This window comes from Branchiostoma belcheri, unplaced genomic scaffold (assembly GCF_001625305.1).
Source record: "Branchiostoma belcheri isolate BF01 breed outbred unplaced genomic scaffold, Haploidv18h27 scaffold48, whole genome shotgun sequence".
Classification (NCBI taxonomy): Eukaryota; Metazoa; Chordata; class Leptocardii; order Amphioxiformes; family Branchiostomatidae; genus Branchiostoma; species Branchiostoma belcheri.
In genome coordinates this window covers 155,737-182,422 of record NW_017804109.1, presented here as the reverse complement: position 1 = coordinate 182,422, position 26,686 = coordinate 155,737, and the positions used below count along the sequence as shown (strand labels likewise).

The 26,686-nt window shown below is 42.7% G+C and overlaps 1 protein-coding gene across 1 annotated transcript; it reads right to left on the bottom strand.

The window, feature by feature from the left end:
- Window positions 1-264: 264 nt before the first annotated feature.
- Window positions 265-26,358, bottom strand: LOC109479409 (glycine receptor subunit alpha-4-like). Its single transcript, XM_019781375.1, has 9 exons — window positions 26,169-26,358; window positions 16,769-16,836; window positions 8,998-9,209; window positions 8,472-8,554; window positions 7,621-7,773; window positions 6,020-6,193; window positions 5,276-5,496; window positions 3,930-4,076; window positions 265-2,494 (listed from the first exon to the last, which is right to left on the bottom strand). The coding sequence occupies exons 1-9, from the start codon at window positions 26,356-26,358 to the stop codon at window positions 2,315-2,317; spliced, it is 1,428 nt and encodes a 475-aa protein (XP_019636934.1). The 3' UTR covers window positions 265-2,314.
- Between the last annotated feature and the right edge of the window lie 328 nt (window positions 26,359-26,686).

The window sequence follows — 26,686 nt, the reverse complement described above, 5'->3', positions numbered from 1 at the left end:
GTGGCTGAAGTCAGCATTACTGGCATGACTACATGGTAATGCACCGTGTTCTCACCTTTTAACAATCATAGAAACAAGACAAGCAAAAATATGCTCATTCATTACTTGCGTCTTTATCATTTTTTTAATATCAATCTTCCATCATTGGTATGGGGTGGTAAATATAATGCAGCGTCTGAAAATCATGTTTTCTTCAACACGTTGACCATTACAGAATATATACGTTCATGATGCTCAATTCGCTTCCGTTGAATGACGCTAGAGGGCGCTGGAAATGAAAAAAAGTAAGTTGGAAGAACTACTCCAGATGATAGCATTTAAATGTGTTTTAATCATTACTTAAACCCACAAATGATTAGCCTGATATCCGTCCTACTTTAGCTCCGGTTCGCTCTGATCGCTTTCATGCCAAATCTACAATAGGATGGATACTAGGCTGGAAAATAGTTTGTTACTATACATTATGGATATGCCATCCTGTGTACATCAGTATAACATTTATACAAAGTTATTTCCTAATGGCATACGAAGTAGTTTCATACAGTAACATGCCTTTAGGCATTGTTGCCGATCAATGTTATGAAATTTGGATATTGCTTACCTGCTTTCAATGTTTCAATTCAAAGCTTGTACGCACTGGGCATATTAAATACGTGAATACTTATATCTACTGTACATGTACTAAAACTATTGTTCCATAGGACAGGCACATAGACACATGTTGTCACATAGTTTACCTCGACTATAGCTACTTCAGTACAGTATGCTGTGATGCCGACGTTTTTAACACAGATCAGCTATGATTTCATCTTCAGCGCTACACTGGAAACTTGCTTTTCAAATGTCTGGGTACAAAATATGGCTGTCTCTTATCCATAACATTAAGCTTACTAAACATCTTCCTGCCACTTTTGATTCACTCCTGACGTCACCATATGCATGCTTACGGATTCCGACAAAGACAAAGTCCGAAAAGTGTTGGAACAAAGTTTAAACTTTTCAACTATCTTTGACAGCTTTTGGACGGTGTCCAAGCGGCAGTGCATCCGTTATGGAGACAGATTTAACTGTAATTTCCCAACACAAAGAAATCATTAACTATCTGGCAAATTTGATCCAGCATTTATGCCCGGCTAGGCTGTGGAATGATTTATTTCTTGGCAATGACTGGTTCTATTACCGTCACAACGTTGAGTAAGTTCAATTTCCCCTTAGAAATTACAGCTGAAATCCGTCTTCACAGTAACTCCTTCCAACGCAGACGAACTTGCAAGCTAAGATAAGAGCGCTCATTTTTCGTAAGTGGCAGACTGTCCCCAAGCTACTTTTCTCAATTTCCCGTTCTTGCAAGGCGCCTACCGGGCCTGACGCGGTTATTTTTCCTGCGGCGATGTCATCTCGTGTTTTATCTGCGGAAAGAAAGCATCCGTCGCCCTGCGGGGCTCGGCAGGCGGAACATTTTATCGTCGCTACTTTACGTCGTTTATTAAATCTTCAAGGTTGCATTTTCCCAGTAGATACGAGAATATTGCATCATCTATTTACTACATAGACCATTCGTTTTACAGCTATTACATGTACAGTTAGTCTGTATTCACAGTTTCTTAATACCAAGGGTGACAAGAGGGCCAGCCTCAATGGGGATTGTAAATATCTGTACATAGTTCTCAATTCTCCTTTAATATGCATCTTGATGGTCCTGTCTGAAGTAACATTTGGAAAACGTTTTGCCCGAGGAAGCTTGTTATATTAGCTGGTTTGCTAGCTTGATAAAGTTCCGAAAGGGTTGTAATTTTTTCATGCGCATCTATAAATGGGATGATTTCGAAGACAATAAGTATGTCGTTGATTCGACGATTGTATTTCAAGTGCTATTGAAGCCTTACACATCCTTGTGTTGGAGCCATTCCAGTGTTGCGAGTAGCAACGCAAAGTCATATATACGGGAATAAAAGGCTACTAGCTTTCTCTTGTACATAAGATATTGTTTTGTACAAAAGGTTACTAGCTTTCTTTTGTACATAGATATTGTTCTGTACAAGCTTAAGACAGCATGTAGATATTACCTTCTGAATGGTCTAGCCCTAAGACTACCGTGTATATATAGTGCGCCCACGCTGACCATGACAATATTCGTAATCTCCAAGCAGATCTTACTGTGGCAAGGCAGTATCCAATTGGCCGGAGGAGTGACAATTTTTGGAGGTCCAGTTTGGCTTTAGGTCACTCATCCGCTCTGGCCAATGGATACTGCTATTCCTAGGATCTGCCTGGAGCTTAAATGTTGGCTAGTCATCTCTTACGGAGTCTTAAGTCATAAAAGCTGATACAAGGACCAGTAGGCAGCGTTGAATATGACGAAAGTCAAGGGGAACGCCACGCGGCAGCAGTTGTCGATGATTTGGGCCTTGTCCTTCCCAGTGGTACCCTCCGGTTTTGTCTTCGGTTCCAGGATCTTCAACGATGCAACATCTTCAGACTTACTGCAAGATTCCTACGTTCAAAGAAAACAGTGAAAGTTAAAGGCGGGGGCACCATAGACTTTCTGCACCCATTATCCACTGCTCGTTGAGGCACATGGCATCACAGAAGCGGTGGATTGCTCATTTAAAAAAAAAGAATGGGGTTGAGTGGAGAATAATAAAGATAACATATATAAATAAGGTAACTCTTTGTCTCGTTGCCAAAGGGTTTAGCTGTCAACGTGTGGGGAGCAGGAGGTCCAATCAAACGTCGACATTCGGTTATGAAACAGAGAACTTATAGATTACTTTTTGTATCTACCTGCTGAAAGTGGATGAAACTATTTTCAGAGTTGAAAAATGTTTTTAAAAAAGTATTCGTTATGGGACTTCCTTTCCATCCAGGGTGAAATTTGTTTGTGTGGACCTCTCAAATCGGACTGCAGGCCAATTTTCATTGAGATCACAAGGAAAGAAGTAAGGGCCAGACAAAGTATATAACAAAGATAGTTTACACATCCGTTAAAGTACTAATAAATCTATACATATATTCAATGTTTTACATTGAAGCCTGTTGATGGGTTTGCCGACTGACATAATCCACCCCAGGGCCGGGTGCCCTTTGCGACCGTAACTGCAGTTCCTATGGCCGCGGGCAGCAGAGCTATTATGGATGATTGATCACCCTTTTAAAAGTTTACATTTCTGTACAGCGACACTTCAATGGAGAATAGGTCGTAATTACATCGTCTGTCAATTTGCAGACTTCCGTCCCAAGTGAAGCCCATCTGCGTTAGGAAGCTCAGGTGGTTTTAAGTGATGATTTCGCCGTTCGAGAGATCTTTAACTCCAAGTTCACATGCGTCTCAGGAGGGCTACTGCTTCATAATTGCGTCTTCCATTATGCTGTCTAGACCTGATCTCCATTTTTATACCATCGAAAGGAATATTGGCCCTGGGGGGCACGGCCTGCTTTGTACAAGAAATTGAGGTCTAAAATAATGGAAACAATCATTTTTCCCTCACGGCCAAACTTGCCAATAAATGATGCTCTATATGTGTAACAACTTGAACATTCAATATGCCAGATGTTGCAATATACGAGCTTAGTCTGTATATAATTTTAAGAGCTGCGAGCCAACAGATATGGATAAAAAAAGGTTCAGGGGTCTCCCCAAGCAATGAAACAAGGGCGCTGCGCCTCTCATAAAGTTTTCAGCGCCTCTCATAAAATTTTCAAATGTAGGGTCTTCGTATTTTTGCTTGTGTTAGCTTGGCTAATTCGTGAAATTTTGCTGATTTGGGGGCCAAGCGGCGTCACTATGCCCATCGGTATTGTCTGACAAAAGTTGTGAAAATGCGCTATTTGAATAACAATAGTCCACTTAGCTACACAAAATCAATGTGTTTGGTAAAATATTTCACTAACCAGGTTAGTGAAATATTTATATAGTTACGTACATATACCTTGCCGTTGGCTGTGCTGGATCGCCGCCGTGCGAAGATAGCTCCGAACCTAAACACAAAGTTGACGACGGCGTACTCAATCAGAGCCGAGAAGACGAACAGTTGGCACACGACTATCCACACGTCAAGCGCCCGGACGTAGGAAACCTGGAAACGAAGGAAAGGTTGTCTTCACCTATCTTGAAAGTTCATCTGAGTCATTCGGAGGTCTCACAACATATACACATAGAATCGCCTGGACATTCAGTCTCACTGGACAAAATAAGAATCTTGGACACAGAACTGGACTTTTTGCACGAGGGATTAAAGAGGCCATCTACACCAGGGCATTACAACCATCTCTCAACAGAGACGGGGGGCGCCACAGACTTTCTGCAACCTATGATCCACTGCTCACGGAGTCACGTGTGTTATCTGCGTGACGTCACGGAAGCGGTGGATTGCTCATTCCTTGACAAAGACTAGAGTTGCACAGTCGAAAATTTGGTTGAGTCCAATTTGTTTTGTTGGAAATTGCAGTTTAAACTTGCTTCATAATGTTGTCTTCACTTGTTTCGTAGGTAAGATTTATGTCTGTAGTAAATAATCCCCGCACATATGTTCACAAATATTGATGACCATGGGGAACTAATAACTGGTTTTTATCATCTACCAGATAAAACAGATTGTTGTAAATTTATTTATTTATTTCATTTTAAAACGGCTGGGTAGCCCATTCAGCTACGACACGTCAATTTAGTTTTAATCCTCTTTCCTGGCTGAGGTGTTGCGTATTCTCACAATAATCTTTACAGAAGGCACAAGACTTACCGCCAGAATCTTACCATTGCTTCAATCGTACTCTCTAATGATGACTCCAATGAAAGGTTTAGGCTCGGCTTATTTGGCGTGTTTTTGGCGTTTATATCGGGCTTTCTTTTTTGTGTTGGTATCTTTTTTACGTCAGCCTTCGGTTTGCAAATGGTAACTACCTGACAAATGGATACTGCCTGACCAATTTGATACAGTCTTTGTTTGCAGCCACTGCAGATCTGCTTGGAGATTACGTTGGTCGCACCTCAGCCATTCCTGCAGATTTTCGGAGGCAAATTGATTACTGTATTGCCAATATGATAATGTCTTGCCGGTTGGTTACGATGTTGAGCATCGGAGTCAATCACTTAGAACAACATACCCACTCATTCCGATGAAGATAAGACCTCCATGTAATAGGATTCACAAGAAAACTGTTACTCAAGTAACTGGTTAGGTAATGAGATACACAAGAAAACTGTTACTCAAGTAGCTGGATAGATTTTGAACTGTTACGACGTTACCACCGAAGGAACTGATTGGAGAAGACTCACCTCAGCCATCCCGGCAGCGCGGGAGCTCTGCGCCGTCATGGTGAGGACCGTGGTGACGCCCAGACACACCCGGGCCGGCACCGCGCCCGCGTCGATCCAGAAGGAGACCCAGGACATGATGACGATGGAGGTGGAGGGGATGTACATCTGCAGCAGGTGGTACGCCAGGCGCCGGGACAGGTGCAGCTGGATCTCGGCTGATGTGAAGATGTTCTTGTTGCCTGGGAAAAGATTTACATGATTAAAGCCCTTCCTTCATTATGTTTACCTTCGCAGTAAGAAGAATATTGTTTTTTGCTTAGTTTCTTCTTCCATTCTAAACAAATAATGTCAATGACCTGGGCCAGACGTCTGTCACCATGTTAACTGGTGTCGGATACCTGATGTAGCAAGTGGCAGGACAGAGTTTGAGGGGCCGGTCAAAATATTTATGACAGGGAAGTAGTTTGTATGGCGATCGAGACCATGTGAAGGTTAACATTGTGCATTTGACCTTCTACTTTGTTCCTGTATTCAGGACTCTATCAGGCTTCAGGAGGCCTGGTAGAGGCACGAAAGAGTAGAAATGGGCCAAATAGAGAGAAAACATGCCAGGGGAGTTGGTCCGCTAGAGAGTACAGTTTGTACCGCACCCTGTCGAAGCCAAACACGTTGTTTAGTTGATTTCTACTCTATCCAACCGCCTCCCGAAGCCTGGTAGAGGCTATGTTAGGTACACAGACGATGTTAGTGCATCTTACTAACTTGTCTCACTGATCACATTGCATTGGTCCGTGTCGTTGGTACAGAACCCGCTGTAGTAGATGCACCGGTCGCACTCCGGGCTGCCCACGGCGTCCTCACATCGCTGCTGGTTCGTTAGGCACCGGTCCGCGTCCTGGTAGTCACAGGTGTTCCTGTGGTACACGCACCCTTTACCTGCACGGTGGAGGTGGTGCATGGGATGTCAATACCAATATCGTCTTTACTTCCAAAATCATGCCCGAAGGCTTTTACAGACTGAGTCAAAGAGACGGTACAATACAATAATAGGCAACAGACAACGACTGTCTGGAAAAACTTAAACTTCATAATAGCAAGCGTAGTAGCAGAAGTATGACTTCTTTGAAGGCAGTGGATAATGAATAGTCCCACGTTCTGCATAATGAGTGGGTTTTGTGATCTTACTAGGAACACAGTCTTTGGTGACCTTCTAGGTGATGTGAGGATGGAGAAATTGTGGTAACGCTTTGGAATAATCTTTTTCTGTTTGTCTCAATATCAATAAATCTGAATCTGAGTGTGTTAAGCCCTTGGCTTGTTGGTGTTCGAGGGAAGGTTCTGACTGTTACTCTCCAAGCAGAGGTTTGGGTTTTGGGGCCTGGGTTTGGTAGGAAAAAAAATTCAGTGCAAAAGAGAAACCCCGATAAAAAAAGCCTAAAAACACGCTAAAAATACCCCCAAAACCCAAACCTCTGCTTGGTACTGAATGTGACTTTCTTACATCTTGCATTCCCCAGGAAGAGAGCATTGTTTCTTCCACTCTTCTCGGTCTTGGAAGACCCCCACCTCCTTAAGTTGTCTAGTGTGTTCATTCTGTACTACGCTAGTGTTTCTTGTATGCTATCCTTCAATCTTTTCCTTGGCCTTTCTAGTGGACATTTATTTGCCCTTCAGTCTGTGTCTAAATGCCATTTTGTGGATTCATTTGTCCCCCATCCTTTCTACATGTCCCTATGTTGCTACTTTGTGGAAATTGCTTATTTCGCGAGCCTGTCTGTGCAATAGCGAAAACAGTAGTTTATTTACGGCCCGGGTAGATTGTGCGTTCTTAGGAAATCCTTTCCAAAGCCACAGCCCCTTTACGTAAGCAAAAATGAAGAAGAGTACCCATTATGAAAGTTAGCTGTATCCCTCGGTAAGGAGGGAAGACTTAGATACCGTACGAACCATAAATAAAGGGATAAAGCAGGAACACGTACAGCAATTACTAGTTATCCGAGGTTTTGTACGACGGGTTTGAATTATCTCCGTAACAGCTGTGAGTAAGTGATTACTCGGTAATTTTGCCAAAACATATTTGTCACGCTAATATCCCGTGAAGCTGTGATAGCCGTGAAATGCCATCACATAAACAAAACGCTTCTAGTTGTATGTGTCCTGCTATGCTTTCCATCTCTTCTGGGATTGACTCATGCTATCCATAGCTAGTTTTTCAAATGTCTTGTAAACGCCTTTTTCATTGTAAAAGTGGCTGCGAGAATATAAGTTATACCTAACTTGAGTTCGCAGTCACTTAGTCCATGTCCTTTTATTTGTATTCATCACTGTGCTTCTGAATAATAATAAAAACAATGCTATCTCACCGGCGATGTTGGGCAGGAAGGAGTTGGCGTACGCCTTGACGCTGAGGCCTGTCATCTTGAACTGTGAGTGAAGCGCGGTGGCGTCCGTGATGACAGGGGCTGACGTCTGGGACCACAGGGACGGGAAACCCCAGCGCAGTCTCGCGTCTTCGTCTGCAATTGTACAAAAGCCACGCAAAGCTTCTTAATGGTTTCAGGAGGACACTTAATATCCTTAAATGTCATTTAAGATGAAAGGAGTGGTTTTATTGTCACTTTCGTGTACGTGACGAATAGGTGATTATGTCTTAACGGCTGTTGCAGTTAATCTGAAGACGATGTAGGATTACATGCAATATGTCATGGGAATAAATTTCCTTTGAAGGCCACCTTAATAGCGCCTCTGTCGCCGCCTTGCCTGAATGATTTTGAGTACTGACACGGATTACCTGACACTACATGGTCATGTTACATGCACCTTATTACAAGCTAAGTTAGATTACATATACTTATCCGTAACAGAACACAAGGGCAGACCGCTGGAGCCATGCTGGGGTTAATTGTATCTTTGAAGACGAACTGTGAGGTTTAGATCATCCTATGATTCATGCACGAAAGTAGCAACTGGGACTACACTATAATCAACACAACAAAGTTATTGCACGGTACAGATGGTCGGCTTTGGTCGTGGAATTGGATGGGAGTTGGTTTTGTGACCTAAACCGTTCATGAAAGTTTGCCTAGCATAATACGAGTATGTGGCTTCCCTTTACTTCCTTTTTCAAACACTGCTATTAGTACTAGTAAGTTTTACGTAGACAGGATGTGAAGGTGAAGATAAAGTGCTGAAGGGAGTACAAGTCAGAACTTACATCCATCCAGTTTAATCTTGCATAATTGCCTGTCTAACGGGAAGCTCTGTAGATTCATCGCACAAGCTGCGGTAAGGTCAAACCTGGGAAACAGATGAATCACAAGATTAGTACGGACATTTGTCATTTGTTCTAGTTTAGCTGTAGTTTCTTTGCAACAAGTCAATATTGAATCAATATTCCTGCACTGTTTTGATATATTATTATAGTCTTTATAAGCAGCTGAATACCAGGTCTAGCGTTGGCAATGGGACGAATGACATCATTTGTAAATCAGAGGGTGTAAACAAAAATGAGAAAGATGCATCAAGCAGGCTTTTGTACTGTTTCCATCGAAGACCATTTTGTTATTTTCAGAGCTTCATGAACAGGCGGCGTATTTTTATGTTTATCAAGTTATCAACTATAGAATTGTCATTTTGACCCTCTTTTCACCAATATTTCACTGACCAACTCGTTGAGTTTTAGTTTAAGTTTGAGCATAATGCCTGATACCGTACAATGTGCACGTGCCCCTCTCCCTCACCTCTGCACACGATTCACGAGTCCATCACGTGAAACCCACGTGGTGGTCTCCTCCTCGCCCGTGGTCATCTTGATGGCCTTGGTGTTCCGGAAGTCCACGTGGGGGGCCCAGATCTCCACCTCGGGGTCCACCGGCACCCAGGACTGGTCGGTCAGGTTCGCCAGCCGAGGGTCACGCCACTCCATACTCAACTGCACGCTCGCTTTGAAGTCCTGGGGGAGGGGGGATTTCAAAGGCGTTTGAGTTTATTAGGATCCACATTTACCATACATGTGTACATGGCAGCAGCTGTCGTTTCTGCGGACCACTCTAACACACAACTTCTTTCGGATCTTCATAAGTGTGCTACACATAGTGAAGACTGCTTTTCTGGAGACCAATATAGAATATAATACACACCCAGCTGCACACTCGCTTTGAAGTCCTGGGGGGGGGGTTCAAAGGTGATCACTGATGTTTGAGTTTATTAGGATCCACATTTAGCATATATGTAATATTCTTCCTGTAATACATTCTAACACACGACTCGACACACAGGAAAATATACAAAACATAAATTTTATGTGATCTGCATTTACTTTCAAGCATCAAGCAACAAATACTTATGTAATGGAAACATAAAACACAGTAATTACAAGTAATTACATACAAAATACGTTTTCCTTACTAAATTACACCAATAATCAAACAGAATAAAAATACAATCAGTTCAAGTACAGAATAAAACCTATGACAATACCAACAAAAATCAAATATAAGTATGTACAGAATGGTACAATAAGTTGAACTTGGCAACAGCCTGGTTCCAGATTAGGATTGACCAGTGATCATGCTGTAATCTTGTAAGGTACGGTTATTTCCCAGGCTGCTAGATACAATGAGAATCGCGGAAGAATCAATACTCCTCTTCCAGGAATCTCATAAGATTTAATGACGGGCTTCTTTCTTACATTAAGGACAATCATTTCCAAATCAGTGGCCTTAGGAAATTCCTTGTATTGTAGGTAGAGGACTTTGGACGGGTTCCAAATGAAATTGTGGCTGAATTGTTATGTTGTTATGTTATGTCCATAAGCTGAAGACATTAGCTCGTCTCTGGATACCACATAGTGATTAAAATCAAAGCCACAATTCTATGGGTGACTATACGTGTATGAAGGTTACTCATCCAGGGATAAAATATACATGATACATATATACACATATATATATATATATATATATATATATATATATAGAGAGAGAGAGAGAGAGAGAGAGAGAGAGAGACAGACAGACAGACAGACAGACAGACAGACAGACAGAGAGTTGTAAAAATCTTGTTGTAAAACTTGACTATCAGTTGTTTCGATCACCATCCCACCATCCGGTGATTTTCCATCAGTGAAAGAAAATGAAAAGTATTCTTCAAAGTATTTTGATCATATTTCATCCGTACAGTAAAGATCATCGACATTGTTACCAAAACCTTGTATCTATCCAGTTGTTAATATTTTTTCGGGATCTGCAACTAGCATAGTATATCGTATCGTAACTATTCTTCCTGTGACCCTACATTTATACCCACTTCTAGTGTTGCAAGTATATGTCGAAGTAAAGTTTGTTTAATGGGATGACGAATGTTCCTTCAGCAAATGAGGAGACCATGACAGATAATCTATGCAGCTGCTACGATTAATGGGAAGTAATCATTTGTATCACCAACTTACGACGGGCAGGGGAAATTACTTTTCTCGAAATATACCCCATCATTGCAAATCCTTCAGGATTTACATCAGGGTAATGGCATTAATATTCTTACAATGAAGTACAAATGTACAGCAATTTCCTTGCAATTACTTTCCTATCATAAGAAGGAAATCATCATTAAAGATAGCTACTGGGCTGTGGGTAACGGATTTTTTACAGTTATGACAGGAGACGGTCCATTAAGATAAAGAGTCTGGGTTTGGGTCATCAAAAGTTTAAGAACACTGGAAACACTTCTTTCATACTTGTAGACGGCGTAAATTTCTGCTTTCAAACTTTTGAAGAGAAAATGATGGGCAAGATGTGAGAAACCGACTTCGTCGACCTAACGCAGACCCTTAAAAGCATCATATTTGCCACACTTAGAATAAAGGTAAAGGTCTCATAGCATTCATATGTCCGTAGGGCAGTGAGTCGTTATCCTAACCACTAGGCCACCCACGCGTACCACCAGCTGGTGATCACCCAACCAACCCTGCTAATTGAATAGTAAACACCATCCCCACAATCACCTCGCTGAGCATTAACACCACAGATTCTGGAGAGTGATAATGCCACCCAAAAATGATTCTATAAATAAGGCGAACCCCCAGGGTAGTTGTGAAAGAAGGGGTTAACTACAAGCAATTATCATCTAAGACTCCCGCTAACCTGCGCGGCTATCAGCGCGACCTAATGTAGATGGATGAGACCATTTTCCATCTAAAATCGATTAATGTGTGACCCCCGCTTCACCCTATGTTAAGGAGAGAGACCCTGATCACACCGAGGGTGTTCCCGGACCGCCGCTTAACGAGCGCACCAGCACGACGTCAGAGATCGATGCTGGGCTCAGACTGTGCCAGAACGTGCCCGATAATAAGTGGGAACAAGCTTACGCAATGTCGTGTAATTTCAACTTTTACGACAACTATAAAGCGTCTTCTTTTAATTGATAGGCTACATATTGCAGTATACGATTAAGTATTATGGCAGCTCCCAATCTTTGAATTTGCTAGTGGTTATCACGTAGGGTTTGTTGGTGGCAATAAAAATACCTGCATATTTAAGAGTCATTTAGATAGAAAGAAGGCCAGTGCACTAGAATATAAATGCTGTAGACCAAAGTTGAAAGCAAAATCCATTCTAGTAGGAGTGACCTGTTATTGACGATACCGGACCGAAATGCAATGATGGGTGCAAATTGGAACACACATGACATATTGAGACTTCGGACCACCAGATGTGGATCAGTAGCCACCATACCTACATCACAGTCGACAAGAACTAGGAGCCGGGACCAAATTATTCTTTATATCAGAGCAGTCTGTTGTTGGCAGCCTGTGAGATTGCAATTCGGTCACCTTGACTTTGGCTCACCTTATCAGATACATCCGGGCCAATTACTCTGTGTAGAAAATTGGACATTTATGTAATGTAATAACAAAGAGAACATATAGCGGTGGATGGATACTTCCAACGGTATGATAATATGAAATATAATCATAAGATTGATGGAAAAGAAAATGAGAACGAAATAACATAGCATTGCTTTTAGGGATCTGCATTGCTTTTAGAAATCTGCAGCATCTTGAAGGGCATGATCTGGTTTGCCGTTTGCGTTCGTGCGTGGTCGTTAACGGCACGACAACGTCGTTTTCAGTGCGTGTCAGCAAGAATGTCACCGCTCTACATGTACAAGATATGATTACCACCAGCCAGGTATTCCTTCTGACGGTCCATCCCATAAAACTTAATGGCTTGAACATTGGCAGAATGGTGAACCCGTGAGGAAAATTTCAAGTATTCACATCAAACTGGTCGCGAATCCCAGCCTAAGCCTACCTTCGTCAAAACGTAGAAATGTAAAAACATGAAAAATGCAAATATTTGACGGGCCTGCAGCCTTTCTCTCATTGATCAAACTAATCGCTAATTCCTATTCTCTCATTAGTTGAAGTGCTAATTGTGATTAACGATCAGACTCAGTCTAGTTGGTAATATAGTCGGAGAAATGGCCATGTTTGAGAGTTTGAACTTGAGTAACCGAACAATCCACGACAGGTGGCCGCAAATTATAGGTGACAGATGGTCTCTAACCTACATACCGCACCTTCTAAAGGTACCGCTTAATGCCACTGGTACCGTACTTAATACTGATGGATTGTGATGGCACCGTTTTCCTTTGCCTACTAACAACGCTGTGGGTACGTCCATTCATCTCCGGACTTGTGATGACGTGTGAGGAACGCCCCAGGATAATGTCATGTTCATGTGTATGCAGAAGGCATACTCATAGTCTCTGATAGTCTGAAATGCAGGACCTTTACCCACAAGGGCACAATGAATCAGTTTGGCATTCCTCATATCAAATGAACATCGGGATGCCGAAAGCAATATGTAAGGGGTAAGTGGATCAGGTTGTAACTGTTATAGTTTCCTCCAATGTACAATTATTCGGGATGAAAAAGTAAGACCACAGTAACATTAGACAAACATGTTACTGTCGTAAGGCAACACACTATCTAGTTTGTCCTTGTATGAACCTTTCCTTTATTAATGAGAAGCTCAAATCAGCCTGCAGGCCGCTTTTCGCTGAGGTCATGACTGAAGAGTATAGTAAGGGCCATGCAGACTATTCGTTAAGAACTCAGGGCACTGGGTGCAAAGCCTTTTACTGGTCCCTTAGCAATGTACTGTGCTTAATTCACACATTGGGAATGCTGTCAAGCCATACCGGTCTTTAAAAACGCTTTGATCTGTTTTATAACACACGATGTAACGCTAGTGGATATTGCAGGTACCTAACTCAGCATCACCTATCCCTTCATATGGCGCCTTTCTCTCAACAGAACTGTTACAACTCATTTCCGCGCGCTAACCATGAATATCTATGAATTTAGATACTATCATGTTTACGATTAGGTTTATTGCTGGTAGTATGCAGCTTGGTAGAGCAACCTTAGGAGAGAGATAGCACGGTTGCCGCCTTTCAAGTAACCATCTTAATCCGCGTAAAACTGCCGACGACCTCTGAGAGCCCTCTAAGTTGTATGACAAGGCTATACTTGACGACCGCCGCTGCCATACATGGAATGTACAGTTTACTGTCAGGGTGCCCTTCCACGTCTATCAATTATTCAGACCCATATTACAGCATGCTGTGGACTTTTTAGTATATCTTCATTCCTTGTATTTGCTACTCTCCAAGAAGACTGTTTGATGGGGGGGGGGGAGATCATTTGCTTTTTATATATGGCCCGTTTTTTGTCGCTACACGCACCAAAAATGGGCGACAAAAAAACGGTCATATATAAAAAGCAAACGTTCTTCCCTCATCATCTTCTGCTTGGAGAGTAAATATTTGCCACTGCCCCAGTGGATGTTTGCCATAAACTAAAATACAGTTCATTTGTAGCATCCAATAACACATACATCACAATTAGGTCCCTTGTCACTGGTAACGTCGCGCTACGTGTTCCCATCGGGTGCAGTTTTGTGTACCACTTGATCATATTTTATCTGTATCCGACTCAGTGACGAGGCAGACTAGGGATTTGGAAATTCACGTCGTAAACTTGATAGTGTCGCCAGTAGTCTAAGAACTGTCTGCGAGCATATGGCAAACATATTGTAAAGGAATGTCAATGCCCCCTGCATAGCCACCTGGCACTGGTATAGCGCCGCCAGTTAGTTCTGATCAAATTGAACACTGAAGACAGAACATCGGGGTGTCTTCCTAACAGAGTAAAGGCACGAAATTAAAAAAATAATATCATCATCATCTAGCGACCTTTGGGATGGACCTCAAGGATATACTGGTAGATCTCATTTCCCAACGTTCGGTCCTGCATTGAGGCAATAGTGAGGGACCGTGCGCAGGCATGTCGTCGACATTTACAAATCAATCTGGATGGATCCTGGTAAAGCGCGGAATATCTGGAATCGATTTTGCAAAACGCTGTGCATTCGTCATTGTTATCATGCTGCTAGTGGCCTAATGAGAGGATTCTTTGTGAAATTCAAAGTCATCCATAAAGGGATGATGGCCTCCATGTCTGGCGCCCGTGGCCGATTGGTCAGGCTAGCGGACACAGGATCGTAAAGGTCACGGGTTCGAATCCATGCATTCCTGGCTAGACGTTGGGTCATTGGGAAAGGCACTCACATGACCTCTCTCACTCCACATGACTTTCATTACCATATCCTAGACACAGTGGATTCGCAACCCAGTCACCCTAAGACCTTTCGAAAGGCTATGGGACCTTTTACATTTTATTGCGTTTTGAAACCTTCTTTAATGCCACGTCGCTGGCTGTACTTTTAAAAATAAGGTCCAAGAGCCCTGGGGCATGTCGTACAGTGTTATTTGAATGATATGATTCACCTTTGATGTTCAGTATTTTATTTGTGTTATACTATGTCTGGCGATATTAACTGCTTTTAGTTAGACATGCTTATGAAGTCTAGATAACTCATCAATAATTGATTCGCAGAAACGCATCTTGCTCAAGTTCAACAAATCATGAAGAATCGTATGTCACCAGAACATAAAAATGTACAATACTGGTGTACCATGGTATATTAAAATTTTCACCAGTCTAACATATCGGTTACGGATAATGTTGATCTTACGGTTCTTTGATTCCAAACGTAAATTGATCTTCTTTTTAACCTTTCGGCGCAACTGCTTTTAACGTGATTAGAACGCCCGACTTCTTGTCTTCATCGGCAATGCATATCTAGACATTTGTCATTACCAATACATCAGCTTCGCAAAACCCATTTTGCGTTGTTGTATGAGAGCACACTAGCTCCTGGCTCACCATTTGCGACATGTATATGTCAGAAACATCAAGGTCCTGTAGCTACGATAATCTTGACCTTACTTCGGCTCTTCGATTCCAAAGGTAAATTGATCCTTTCACCGCAACTGCCTTTAACGTGATTAGAAAGCCCGACTTTCTGTCTTGATCAGGGATGCATATCTAGTCATTTGTCTTTTCCAATACATCAGCTTCGCAAAAAGGAATTTTGTAATGCAAGAGAGGCAAAAAGGAATTTTGTAATGCAGGAGAGCCAACTAGCCCCTGGCTCAGCATTTGTGAAATGGAAATTTCTTAGAGCATCAAGTTCTAAGGAACTAAAAGTTAAACTTCAGCTCGTCGCTTCACTTTTTCTTAGATACTATAATGACATTTGATGGATGCTTGAGCAGTAGGACATGGCTAAGGTCAGTGACCCCAGACGTTACTTGCGTGAGTAATCACATTTTCCAGGAACTTCACCGCACAATTCCCGGAAACCCCGGATCGTACGTACGGTAATTGATTAAATGTCAAAGTTGCCGCAGGGAATATGATAAAAGTTCGATATCAGCCCAAAGGGAGAAAACCTATTTACGAAAGATGGGGGATACAGAGTTTCTCTTTAGGCGATAACGCTGCCTAATGCCAAAAGTTTGATATTCGATAATTGAATTTTACATGGAATTGATTCATTCAATTACATTATGTTGAAATATACGAATATATATATATATATATATATATATATATATATATATACTTATATAAGTACATATATATATATGTACTTCAATTCAAGTTCTGTGCATTATTACTTTTTATGTCTCTACTAATACTTGCAATGTGTCATTGTAGCTGTATTTCAACCGCCCCAGCCCGTCTGGTGTAACGGTAGACTGTTCGTCTCCAAGAGGACCTGACATGCCACCGATCTTGTGCCCTTTGGAAATGCACTTTACACGACTTTCCTCACTTAACTCAGGTGTGAATGAGTATGTCTGTATGTCTATATTTCAATCTCAGAACAAAGTTCCTGTAACCAACAAAATAGCTAATTTGCATAGTCCCTACCCGACCTGTCAGAAGACCAGGTTATCAGGCGGAGTGTTAGAGCACCCGGTCGAACCTATCTGACAGCCTGATGGATACCCTGTCTTCAATAACACCCCGGGCACCGTAAAAATCAAACACATGACGTCTAACCCCTGGCTGATGGGTGAAGATTGTTCACGTACCATGGTGACCTCTGACACGGCTCCGAAACTCAGGAGATGGGCCGCTAGTGTCACATCCATCCATCGCTCTGAAAGACAACAGCAGAACGAACAGTTAGCATCGACATGTTCTGAACATGGATCTTGTCATGACACAGAAGTTCTTCCAAACATGTTAACTAGGTACAAAGCTCTTCTTTCAGCATTACCAGTGCTGCACTCATGTTATACTGATGATAGGTACCAAGCAGACAGCACATGATGTGCGTTCATAGATATCCCTTCAAATACTATTTCGGATAATTCATCTACTTCAAGAAAACTTAAGTTCGTAAGATAATAGGCCATTCATTAATATCCGCCATATAATATATACAACGCCCTAAAACTGCCACACACTGCATACTATGCATCAACAAATTGCAGCTTGTTGAGATATTGATTGTAACAAGATACCCACAACACAACACTTAAGCTACCATTAATTTTTGCCAACGCTAACGGATTTTATTGACAGTTTGAACTTTTAAACTTGGGTACTTTATTACTCCATTAGCTTTCATACACATAAACATCATACTTGTCAACATAAACATTTCTCAAAGTTCAACTGTTCAAAACATATAACTGTCAATCTTACAGAAAGTTCATGATACTTAATGGGTTTGCCACATATTAAAATATTGTGCTGCATCATAGCATCCTTGAACCCGGGAAGAAATAGTCTCCAGATTCCTCTAACAATATGCATGTAACCAGATCTAGTCTAGTCACAATAGATGATGACTATATGATAGATGGATAGGTATGACTTGGAATGTGGTAACGACAATGACTTCATCTCGTCTTTCTATCGTGACTCTGGGGGTTAATGGAAATTTTGGGAAGTTCCCGATAAGTTATTACCAAGGCCAGGTGAGAGAAGGATATGTATATATGTATAGTGGTGAGATCCCAAGAGTCTGAATTCTCCCCAGTGTCTGAATTATGTTGGTGTCGATTGAGCGAGTAAAGGTAATCATTTCTAACTTGAGTACCCACACAATTACAACTAGTTGCATCCCTGGGTTGCAGTAATCTGTGGTAGGGAGTTTATATATTCTGGGGATGAACCGCTTCCAGGTAGTCTGCATTTTTAATAGGTCCTAGAACACTATCAGACACTTTATCAGAGAGTAAAGGTTTAGTAAAAAGGGGGTACAAGAAAAGTATCGTAAGATGGATCACCGACAAGCTACCCCTCCCAGGTAAAATGTGGGACATCATTCACAGCTCCTTATCTTGTCATTGCGTCATCTCTCTTTGCTTTTTCAGATTAGTGTTAGAGTTATCGTTAATACTGTGAAGAGGCAATGACAAATGTTGCACTCAGATTCAGAAGACGAAATGTAAAGTACAGGATGAAAAAATCCGAAAGTTTTGGACCTCTATGGTAGTAGGCAGTCACTCGTGACTGAGCACCACTTCCATATCAGATCCTCGACACCTTGTACAAATCTTCATCCCCAGGCGCCCAAAACTTAGTCTGCCTGCTGAGCTTCTTTCTCTGTGAGCAGACCTGGAAACTGCGTAAATGAGAACTGGCGTCAGACCTGTCTGTGTCTGGACAAAGGTTTCAATGGTTTTGGATACCGGCACTGATCAGGGAAGAATAAACCAGGTCATCGTTACAAAAAGTTCTCTTCGAAATGATAAATTGCCACATCAATCTTCCAGTCCCTGGGAAACTTTGGATAACAGGATTGAGACAAGTCGGATCAGATAATGCATTGCTGTGGTAATATTGGTTTGTCCTGCCTGGTCCAAAACATAGATTTATTGCATTTGACTACAGACAGTAGGCTAATACGATGGTGTGAAATTAGTTCTCTTTCCTGCTGAGATAAGACCAATGTTTCCCACTTCTCCGGACGACTAGCAACAAATTACTTAACTCGGAAATTCGTGGAATCACTTTGGAACAATCTTTTTGTAATAAAAATCGAATTAATCGGCACACCTGCCCGTTTTGCCAAAGGAACCGTGTTGACATGTCGAGCCATTGAACCACTTAGGTTATACATAACGACAGAACACACCGCAAAACACACCACAAAACGGCCATTGCGGTCTTGTCGTTATACGCGTTCACTTGAAAAACCATTGTGCAAGGCAGTAACTTTGATGGCAGTCGCGCTGTTTTATGGGCAGTTGGGCCATTCAGGGCTGTAATGAGGATCGTATTTACTTCAACAGGTATCCGCAACTCAACCTTAAGCACCATAAAACTCAGCCGGCCGGTAACTCAGCCCGGAGTAACCGATCTGGTTTGGGCCAATATATGATAACGGTATTGCACTATGGGCACAGATGACAGTTGATGAATGCAGCAGCTGGAACTGAGGGATTCGTTAAGAAGACAAATTTGTGTCACATTGGCTGGTTAGGGGGAAATCCTGCATCATCTGGGAAATTAACGACACCTTCATTTGGTGAATACATTTATAGACAGGTAAAATATCCTCAAGGAATTCATCATTCAACGCCGATCAATATAGCCAGTAATTAATGGAAAACCCTGCTTACTTCACCCTTACATGATTTTGGCCCATCTCCAGCCCTAGTGGATGGCATACTTTGGACTTCAATTTTTTATTCTCTAGGAACACCCGTAGATACTGCGGAGTTGGCAGAAAGAAATGTCTTGTCAGCAGGCAAAGATATGAGCTGGATTAGGCCATCTTTTGCTTTTGCACGAAGTACTTTGCTTGGTGCAGCCAAGCCCAACCATAAGTCTTGATTTCATTCTGTTATCAGGACGTCGGTAGGATAGGGTGACAGACTGGCACATTTAAGATTCTCTGATGAGGACGATTGTTGGTTAAGTCCCTCAATTGCTCTGAACCCCCAACAATAAAAGGGACAGCAACCTTTGAAAAGTTGGTATTATCCCTGAGACATAATTACACTGTCATTGCCATGCTCAGAACTAGGTTATAGCTGCAATCCATCTTGCCTTATATTGCCTTCAAATTGATCCCAAATCCACCATAATTCATTGTTCCTCTCATGGTCCGTCTTGGCATTAAGCTAACTTGTGTCAGCTTGCCAATTTGTCTAGATGGAGATTCTGTAGGGGATCATAGTTATTACCGTAGCCCAAGGTTAAACGAATCTAATGATTCTGAAAAACGTTTGTTTTGATTAAAACACAAAATGCCCTTTGGGGTTCAGATTAAGGGATACAAGAGTCTCACGTTCTTACTATGTACATCTGCCATGATAAAGACCAATTATGATGTACCAATTAGATATAAATCGTCATACGGTTTCTATTCGCGCTTCACCATGTTCTGTTCATCAGCATCTTCATGTAGAGAAAATTATGTCAACGTGATCACGCTGTCCCATACATTAGGATTGAGGGGCATCATTGTGGAATCTTTATTACCTTCAGAGTCTTGTCAGCTACTAAAATAGGGCAAGCCATCTCAGTACATGCATCTCAAATCCTCAACTTCAATGGGGGCCCGCAAGCCCTTTTCCGTAGAGCGTAATCGGCCGTTTTAATTCTACGTAGAGCGTAGACGGACCGCTCTAATATTTTTGCGTAGTGTAATCGCCGTTTTAATTCTACGTAATGCGTTGTAGCCACTTGTAAGATCAAGTTGGGCCATCCAGGGCTGTAATGAGGATCGTATTTACTTCAACAGGTATCCGCCACCCAACCTTAAGCACCATAAAACTCAGCCGGCCCGTAACTTACTCTGGAGTAACCGATCCGGTTTGGACCAATATATGATAACGGTATTGCACTATGGGCATAGATGACAGTTGATGAATGCAGCAGCTGGAACTGAGGGATTCGTTAAGAAGACAAATTTGTGTCACGTTGGCAGGTTAGGGGGAAATCCTGCATCATCTGGAAAATTAACGACACCTTCATTTGGTGAATACATTTATAGACAGGTTAAATATCCTCAAGGAATTCATCATTCAACGCCGATCAATATAGCCAGTAATTAATGGAAAACCCTGCTTACTTCATCCTTACATGATTTTGGCCCATCTCCAGCCCTAGTGGATTGCATACTTTGGACGTCAATTTTCTATTCTCTAGGAACACCCGTAGATACTGCGGAGTTGGCAGAAAGAAATGTCTTGTCGGCAGACAAAGTTATGAGCTGTATTAGGTCCTCTATTGCTTTTGCACGAAGTACTTTGCTTGCTGCAGCCAAGCCCAACAATCTGTCTTGATTACATTCTGTTCTCAGGACGTCGGTAGGACAGGGTGACAGACTGGTACATTTAAGATTCTCTGATGAGGACGATTGTTGGTTAAGTCCCGCAATTGCTCTGAAACCCCAACAATAAAAGGGACAGCAGCCTTTGAACAGTTGGTATTATCCCTGAGACATAATTACACTGTCATTGCCATGCTCAGAACTAGGTTATAGCTGCAATCCATCTTGCCTTGTATTGCCTTCAAATTGATCCCAAATCCACCATAATTCATTGTTCCTCTCATGGTCCGTATTGGCATTAAGCTAACTTGTGTCAGATTGCCAATTTGTCTAGATGGAGATTCTGTAGGGGATCATAGTTATTACCGTAGGAATTGGGTACAATCTCGACAGTCCAAGGTTAAACGAATCTAATGATTCTGAAAAACGTTTATTTTGATTAAAACACAAAATGCCCTTTGGGGTACCAGATTAAAGGATACAAGAGGCTCTCACGTTCTCACTATGTACATCTGCCATGATAAAGACCAATTATGATGTACCAATTAGATATAAATCGTCATACGGTTTCTATTCGCGCTTCACCATGTTCTGTTCATCAGCATCTTCATGTAGAGAAAATGATGTCCATGTGAGCACGCTGTCCCATACATTAGGATTGGCCATAGCATAGGACTGAGGCATCATTGGGGGATCTTTACCTTCAGAGTCTTGTCCAACAAGGCAGCTTCAGTAACTAAATACCTGTTACCATTTCAGTATCTCAGATCCTGAGCTTCAGTGTCTCAAATCCTGAGCTTCAATGAAGCAAAGGTAAACAGTATACAGCATGCAGTGTTACATGTTAAATTATAGACGAAAGAAAGCAAAGAAATATACATCAATCTAATAATATGTAGACTACAGACGTGACGAGAGATGGCAGAAAGAGATCAGCTGTCACCTCTAATCACCGTGTGGCACCGGCAGGACCCTGGCACGTTACGCACGTGCGACCTCTGGGACGGGACTGGGCAGCTTCTGACCTCAGGTCTGCTGATGTGGCAGTTGTGCATGGTTGAATCCCAGAGTGATCGCTAGGTGTAAATCATTCTACAGTATTCCCGACTCATCTGCACCGTATTGCATAGGGTCGTGCATAGGGTGGCGCCCATCTCCGGTTCATGATGAATAGCCCTTGGGCCACACAGCAGTGCGATCACTACAGCAGGAGGGCTAGTCCACTGGTAGTGGTGTGTGTTTAACTCCCATACTCTTCCCCAGATGCTAAGTACCATGCAGAGGATACGACATACCAAGTCTTTGGTATACGACTGGGTCGCAGATCGAAATCATAACCTACCGAATGCAAGGCGAACATTCTTCCCCCTTGGCCATTGAACTTTTGAGATGACCTTAAGATAAAGGCTTTATCTCGGCTTTGTGATAAACATTATGCATTTATGCCCTTAAAATTGATAGACTTGAACTGACGCCGCGAGCAGGGTGGCGTTATCATATTGGCATGCTGTCAAATTACCCCTGAACTTCTTACAATGGCCGTGGGAACTGTCTGAGCGAACTTGACCTTTCTATCAATAATAGACTTCGATTTCTTGTATCTGTGCCAGTAACATAAATCTGAAGTGACCGTACGACCGGTCATACATTCATAATTAACCTTCAATGTCACAGCACCGATCCAGACACTGATTTAGAGTCCATCACCGCTTAGGCTATACCCAATCGCAGTTATCAAGGTTAGAGACGCTCAAGAGCTCAGACGAATGGTTCCACGTATTGTATCTGTCACAGTATTGATGGCAGAAATATGACGGACGGCCGCGCTCTCAAGATCAAGGTCGTTAATCGATTTCTGTGCCATTTCACGTCACACATTCATCTCTTCTCAGCGATTCCATCCAGATAGGTGGTGGAACTCCTCGAGCAACACGATGCCGTAGAAACCAGATACCACTAAATTTCTATGCATGTTGCCATTATGAAATGTCTTACCAAGCATGAAATTTTAATCCCGCGTTCTTTTTAAAGAATGTTATATGCCCGCATCTAGCTGAAGTTATGATGACCTTCAGCAATCTATTCTGCCCTTATCTCAGCGATCCCATCCAGATAGGTGGTGGAACTCCTTGGGCAACACAATGCCGTTACGTTAGTAGTTCGACACCAGATACCACTAAATTGTCATGGATGTTGCCATTATGAAATGTCTTGTAAAGCATAAAATTTTAATTCCGCATGCTAGATGCCAGCATCTAGCTGAAGTTACCATTGGGGCAATCCATTCTGCTCTTATATACATCGCCCATGGACAATGGGAACTAGTGCTGACGGAAGATGCGACCAGAGGCCAGGAACGTCAAATGATGCAGATTGCCTCTGACCATTTCGGCCACAAAACATGCCCTTGGGATAGATAGACCCTGCAGGAGCAGAGATGGACTGACCTCTGAAAAGCTAAATGGTTGCATTGGAAGTTCTGGCCATCAGGGTAGTGATCTGAACTCCTCCATTTAGGCGGTTCAATCCCAAAGACTACTTGGAAGGCCAGTTTTCTTTCTCCTTTTTCAACCAGCCGAAAGCCTATAATCTGTGGTCTACATAATTTCATTGAAAATCTACAAGCACGCTATATAGTAGTACACAAAGATCACTGATTGCCAGTCAAAGCACTACTAAGTGGCTAGCGAGTTTCAATGATCACCGAGGAAAACCGGCACATAAATACATATCTCATACATAAACAGGGTGATTATAATCTCTGGAGGTTATTGCAATGTCAGTTGGTACTCTATATGCATCCAGGAATATAGATTGAATCGATATTTTCCTGTGATAGCAGTTCTACTTCACCTCCCTTTCTCCATCGCCGCTTCTTAACTACAGCTTTTCGCCTGGCACTTAAGAGTCACTCCTGTGTGTGGGCAATTAGCTGATGCTTAACAAGCCTTTACAACCGTATTGTGCCGCAGTAGATAATCCAATAGGTCCCCGTAATATCCACATCCCTACATATCATTAACAGACCGACCTATGTGTAAATACCCGGTGAGTAATAGCGCCTCGTTGTTTTCTTTCCTATGCGAGTATAGTCTCTACCAGACTAACTACGCTGGCTACATATAGGAGATTATTTGCCAGTGGTGTTTGGCTGCCTTGGGGTTTGACTGGCCACGCAGGTAGAAAGAAACAACCTTCCCGCGGCCGGACCCCCCTGGCCAATTTTACTCTCCTTTCTGCCGAATTTTACGATCCGTATTCCCGTACTACCTCCAGCTTAGCAGCGTATAGACAGCCTGGGAGGTTAAACACATTAAAATTTCACGTCCAACAGCAGCTTTAGTCTAAGTGTGTATCATAGCGTGCACAATGGATGATAAATGTTTCTAGTATATGAAATAAGAACGTTGCGATAATGTCGTCCTCTGGGTGCGATTTCACTTCACCCGAGCACGAAATTGCAACCGTTTATAACTGCAAACTGCTCGGTTTCATCGAAGTAAACCTTTTACAGTCGGAGTATTGAACAAAGTGACCTGGTTCTTTCTTCGTGTGATTACAGTTTCGCGTGAATGGCGTTTGACAGATGGGACTAATTTTTCACTCATTCAACATCGCCCATTCACTATATTAGAGAAAAGGGTTGAGTCCATTAGGGTAAGCCCCTCTTATCTCTATTTAGCCGTCCCCCTTCTATCGCAGCAGTTACCGTTATCAGGAGAGCGATGGCGAAGGTTGTGGCGTTCAGGAAAAACTGTACCCATGAGACTCTGGCACATTCAGAACTGCGGGCTATGAAATGTGCGACCGTACAGCTGACCTTTCTTTGAATATCGCACAAACGGTCTGCCGCCACATTTTGAACCAATTGCATTTAACATCTTGCTTGGCGTTTGCAACACGCGAGAGCATTCCAACGGCAACTTTTCATTCGATCGGGTGCCTAGTTTGCCAAACGCATTAGCCAGTTGTTGGTAAAACGGCCGAAAAAGCTGAGGTCCATATAATAACATGTGACGAGCAATGGTGTAGCTCGGTGTGTGTGTGTGTGTGTGTGTGTGTGTGTGTGTGTGTGTGTGTGAATCTGGTTTGCGGCACCATTACTGTCTAAATCACTCCAGACACGCCAAGCACCATCCTACTGTGGACAAATGGTATCTCAATGATACGGAGCAATTACATCGTGTATGGACGCTACAAACAACCCGATTAACGGTAGGTACAAGATGCCATCACAGGAATACATCTGGTTCATCGACTGAGGACGTTTATCATGTGCCGTCCTTAAGGGCGTTGTTTAAACAGTGATCAGTCATGCACGCACATTCTTCGTCCAATGGTTGGTACTATAAAGTAGTTCCAACGTTTCCCAAGTTGTCGGTATTTCGACTGCACCACCATAAAATGACCAGGCCGTTGCCAGTACAATAACATGCACCTATATTTTACAGCCTTTCCAGAGTTTAGTGTGCGTGTGATGGATTTTGGCAGCTAGCCCTGCTGTGCAGCCTAAAAGATAGGCAAGTGAACAGTTTCCGATGTTACACATATTGCTGAAAGCATATCGTTTGATCAGGCCTATAAATTCAGAACATTGGAAGGAAAGACGGTCAGGGACGTTTTCTCTAACCCGGTCATGACAGGTCAATGTCCACGTAGGCACATATTGGTGTCGTATATCGTTCCCACTGTAGATGATAGAATTTTGAGTTTATTGAACGATATAAAGGCTCAAAACAGTACCGTATAGAGGAATGACTCTTGGAATCACAATAAAAGCAAACAGACTATAACGATAGCCTCCACCAGACCCCGTTGTAGACTGAAGAAAATAGTAGAAATTGGCCTAAAAAGGAAGGTAACTGGCCAGGGGATATGGTTAGTCGGCCATACAGGGTCCTGTTTGCCTGCAAGACTACTATCACGAAGCCTATCTAGCTCTATCACCTAGCATGGCACGAGTTTAGCAGTGACTGGTGGCTCCCTGAGAAAAAAAAGACCTAGCATGATCGACTCTGGATAAAGTACGTTTCTGGATACAGTTTGCCTGCAAGACTTCCATTACGAATCGTATGCAGGACTGTGTCTATCTAGCTGTATTACCTAGCATGGCTCTGGATAAGTACGGTTGGTGATACCTCTATTTTAAGCATGAATCTGTATAAAGTACAGTTGGGGATACAGCACGATGTACTGACCTCCGGTCTCTGGCTTGTGGTGCATCTCCTCCCCGCCCGGCACCTCGTGCAGCACGTCGTGCGAGTGGTCGTCGTCCTCCTCCTCTCCCCCCTCCGGCCCGCCGTCGTCTGACTCCGCGGACCCCGCCAGCACCAGCAGCGCGACGAACAGCAGTCCGGGAGCGACGTACAGCACACTGACGGGCGCCATGCTCGCACACGGACGCTACGGACCTACTGGACGTAGCTGAGGACCTACTGGACGTACTGGCTGATGTTGTAGATGCTTGATGGACACGGAAAGTCAGGATAGCCGACGTGACGACCACTTGGCTAAACCTACACTACAGCGCTAAGGACCTACTGGCAGAACTGGTCGTTCTTGTAGATGCTTGCCAATTGATGGACATGAAAATTCAAGATAGCCGACGAGACGACCACTCTGCCAAACCTACAGCGCACAACTATTGGCGCGAACAGGACCGATAAGGAAGATAGAGGCGCCAAATTCTTTCTCCGATTTGCCCTTGTTTAAAAAG